This window comes from Haematobia irritans, chromosome 2, assembly GCF_050003625.1.
Source record: "Haematobia irritans isolate KBUSLIRL chromosome 2, ASM5000362v1, whole genome shotgun sequence".
Classification (NCBI taxonomy): domain Eukaryota; kingdom Metazoa; phylum Arthropoda; class Insecta; order Diptera; family Muscidae; genus Haematobia; species Haematobia irritans.
In genome coordinates, this window is record NC_134398.1 from 107,265,777 (window position 1) to 107,269,527 (window position 3,751).

Below are 3,751 nucleotides of genomic sequence, written 5' to 3' on the forward strand. Positions count from 1 at the left end.
GTAAGTGGTGGCCAAATACTAAATTGAAATCGCCAAATACTAAAATTATGTCATCAGCTGTGAGTCTATCCATAGTCAACCTGATAAGATCCAAGTGAGTCATATATATACCCATATCAGAATTCGGTGGTATGTATGAGCATGTAATGAAAATGTTCAGTCGGGAGAGATTCAAGCGTACAGAAATAAAATCAATATCATGGGGGACATTTAAATCCTGCAAATGTATTAGGTTAGGTTAGGTTATGTGGCAGCCCGATGTATCAGGCTCACTTAGACTATTCAGTCCATTGTGATACCACAGTGGTGAACTTCTGTGTTAAAAACGAGCTTCTCACGGCTATCAAGACACCACCACCCCTACGAGCTAACCGATCCTTTCTATAGACGTTAAATTCTGTACAAAATAATTCCAGATCGAAAATGTCTGGTTTTAGCCATGTCTCAGTGAATATAACAATATCAAACTCGTATGATAGACTGTTCAGGAATACTTGACGAAGTTTCGTATTAAGACCACGTACGTTTTGATACACAATACAAATATCATGATTTAGTTTTTTGAAGCCATTACTAAATTAACAGGAATAGGACGGGTCGGTCTAGATCGGGGTATAAATTCCGTAACCAGCAAACCCGGAGGCCAGAAAGACGAATCAACCAATACATCAAACATTTTCAACGGAACAATGATCTTAAATGATGAAATATCCCTCTGTTGACGGTTATTCAGTTTAATAATGTTGCAGTCACATGATCTGAAGTCAACATACATTGAACGTATATAGTTACAAACTCTATCCACAGAAGTATCGTTGGCAAGACGAGAAAGAAATACGATTTTACGTGGCGACACAACAACTAAATCAGAATCACTAAGGGAATTTGCTGAAGCGGAATTAGGTACTAAGTCACCATGTACAGGGCCGACATCATGACTAGGCGGAGCAACGGATATCGATGGAATCGAAGTACTCACATTACCAATACGCGTGGGAGGACCCTGTGACAAAGGAGTCACAGCCCCATTTGAGGGACAGTCCTCGTTAACCACCATAGTTGACAAAGGACCATTCAGGGAGAGATTCAAAACCTCAGTCTGAATCGGTAATTCATCAACAATTGGTGTAAATAGACCATTCAAGTCCGGAGTAGGGGGAAGACCCAGTAAAGGTGCTTCATCAGATATGACCATATTCCGGGGTGCAGGTCTCTTATGTTTGGGAGATGTGATACTATCAAATTTAAAATTCTTAAACATGTTCTCAAATTTGCGAAATCTTTCCAAAAGACTACAGAATTCCTTGTTAAATTCCGAAAACCCCCTTTTGGTCTCAATGAAAAACTTATAAAAGTCAATGTCCAATTGTCTGCACTTTAAACATGACCATCTGAGCCCATTCGAACGATCCACTATCTTGTCAAAATGTCTACCATTAAGTCCGGCACACTTTAAGTGAGCGTGACCCTCACACAGCCAACACGTTATAGAGCGCTCATGAATATTAGTGACATCACATTTCTCATAAAGACAATCCATGTTCGAGAAGATAGAAAGATACGATAATAACAAAACAAAAAAGAAGAACAAAAGGAAAAAAATATATATGTATATATAACAGTATAATGTCAACTAAGGGTTAATATATTAGTATTTCCACTTGCACCTAGAAGTATGCTTCGGAGTCCGAATGCCCAAATAAATCAAGACAATACCAAATAAACACAGCGCTATTATAAGAAAGTGCCTAAAACTATGCTTTGAAAAATAAAAATAATTACCAAGTCCACAAATATGGAAATGAACGCATGTCCAAGAAAGTAGAATTGCCATTTTCGAATTTCGAAAATTTGAAAGTTGTGCTGCATTGTGCTAGGTTTGTGCCGATTTGTGCTGCAATTTGTTTTTTTAAAATTTTATCAAATAGCCGAGATATTTCGAAAAAACTTTTTTCAACAAAATTTTTGCCAGAATCGCCATTTTCGAAATTCGACATTTTGACAGTTGTGCTGAGTTGTGCTAGCCGAGTACATTATTGTGCCGTTTAAATAAAAATTCTATCTCTTATAGTTTTCGAGAAATTCTAAAATTTCGAAAAATTTCCAGAATCGCCATTTTCGAATTTCGAAAAATTTAATATTGTATTAAACCGTTATCGACTTGTGATAAGTTGTGCCGTTGAGATCACCTTTCTATCTCAAACCGTTTTGGAGATATTCGCAAAAACTTTTTTTAAAAAATGCCAATTTATGATTGAAAATAGTCAAAATTTAAATATATTTTAAAATATTTTCGAATTTCAAAAAACTGAACGTTGTGCCAATTTGTGCTAGGTTAGTACTCATTTGTGCCGTTTGAATCAACTTTCTATCTCAAACCGTTTTGGAGATATTCGCAAAAACTTTTTTTAAAAAATGCCAATTTATGATTGAAAATAGTCAAAATTTAAAATTTTCGAATTTCAAAAAACTGAACGTTGTGCCAATTTGTGCTAGGTTAGTACTCATTTGTGCCGTTTGAATCAACTTTCTATCTCAAACCGTTTTGGAGATATTCGCAAAAACTTTTTTTAAAAAATGCCAATTTATGCCAAAATAGTCAAAATTTAAAATTTTCGAATTTCAAAAAACTGAACGTTGTGCCAATTTGTGCTAGGTTAGTACTCATTTGTGCCGTTTGAATCAACTTTCTATCTCAAACCGTTTTGGAGATATTCGCAAAAACTTTTTTTAAAAAATGCCAATTTATGATTGAAAATAGTCAAAATTTAAAATTTTCGAATTTCAAAAAACTGAACGTTGTGCCAATTTGTGCTAGGTTAGTACTCATTTGTGCCGTTTGAATCAACTTTCTATCTCAAACCGTTTTGGAGATATTCGTAAAAACTTTTTTTAAAAAATGCCAATTTATGATTGAAAATAGTCAAAATTTAAAATTTTCGAATTTCAAAAAAACTGAATGTTGTGCCAATGGAAAGGTAATGGCAAACATATTGTTTAAAATGGTCCTATAATAGTATTATCATTTATCGTCTTCTATTTTTGTATGATCACAGGTTTCCATGACTTAATTCGTTGGTGATAACAGGCAATTTCAGACGTGGTCATATTCAGGCAAAATGTAGGTCGGGGTCCATATACAGGTAAATTTGGGAAATCCGTGCTCCGTACAACTGCAATACAGGTAACAATCCACCGATTCATTCATAAATTCTGAATAGACTTCCTTATCTGTGAATGAATAAGAGGTAACAAATCGAATTATAGGATTTCCCAATAATGTGAGAGTTGAAAACACATGTGATCTACCACGTATAGAGTGTACCTGTACTCATTTATGATTTGTAAGAATTTATCCTATTCAATGAAGCGTGGTTTACACTTTCCCAATCAATTAAAACCGTAACCTCAAACTGTAAACACTTACATAGTCATATCAAAAGTGCTTATATTCGAAGTTTCTGTGCCAATTTTTGTATCAATTTTTATAAAAGTGAAATCTAAAATGAGTTCGGGAAAGAGTTCGATCAATAGTGAATCCGTTGATAACAATAAAACTAACGTCGTTCCAGAAATTAGTAAAGTGAAGAAATCGTCTGCAAATCAAGTTCATAATAAAATCGAAAATTTAAGAGAACTTATTCGTGAACCCAGATTTTCCAACGTGATTGATTCAAAAGGAAATGTAGCCCCTCCATCCGCAAACGTGTATAAAAATTTAAGTGATTCGTTACAAAATTGTAATAAAATT

The 3,751-nt window shown here is 34.4% G+C and overlaps 1 protein-coding gene across 1 annotated transcript; it reads right to left on the minus strand.

Moving 5' to 3' along the window:
* Positions 1-553: 553 nt before the first annotated feature.
* Positions 554-1,540, minus strand: LOC142224954 (uncharacterized). Its single transcript, XM_075294731.1, has one exon. The coding sequence runs from the start codon at positions 1,538-1,540 to the stop codon at positions 554-556; it is 987 nt and encodes a 328-aa protein (XP_075150846.1).
* Between the last annotated feature and the right edge of the window lie 2,211 nt (positions 1,541-3,751).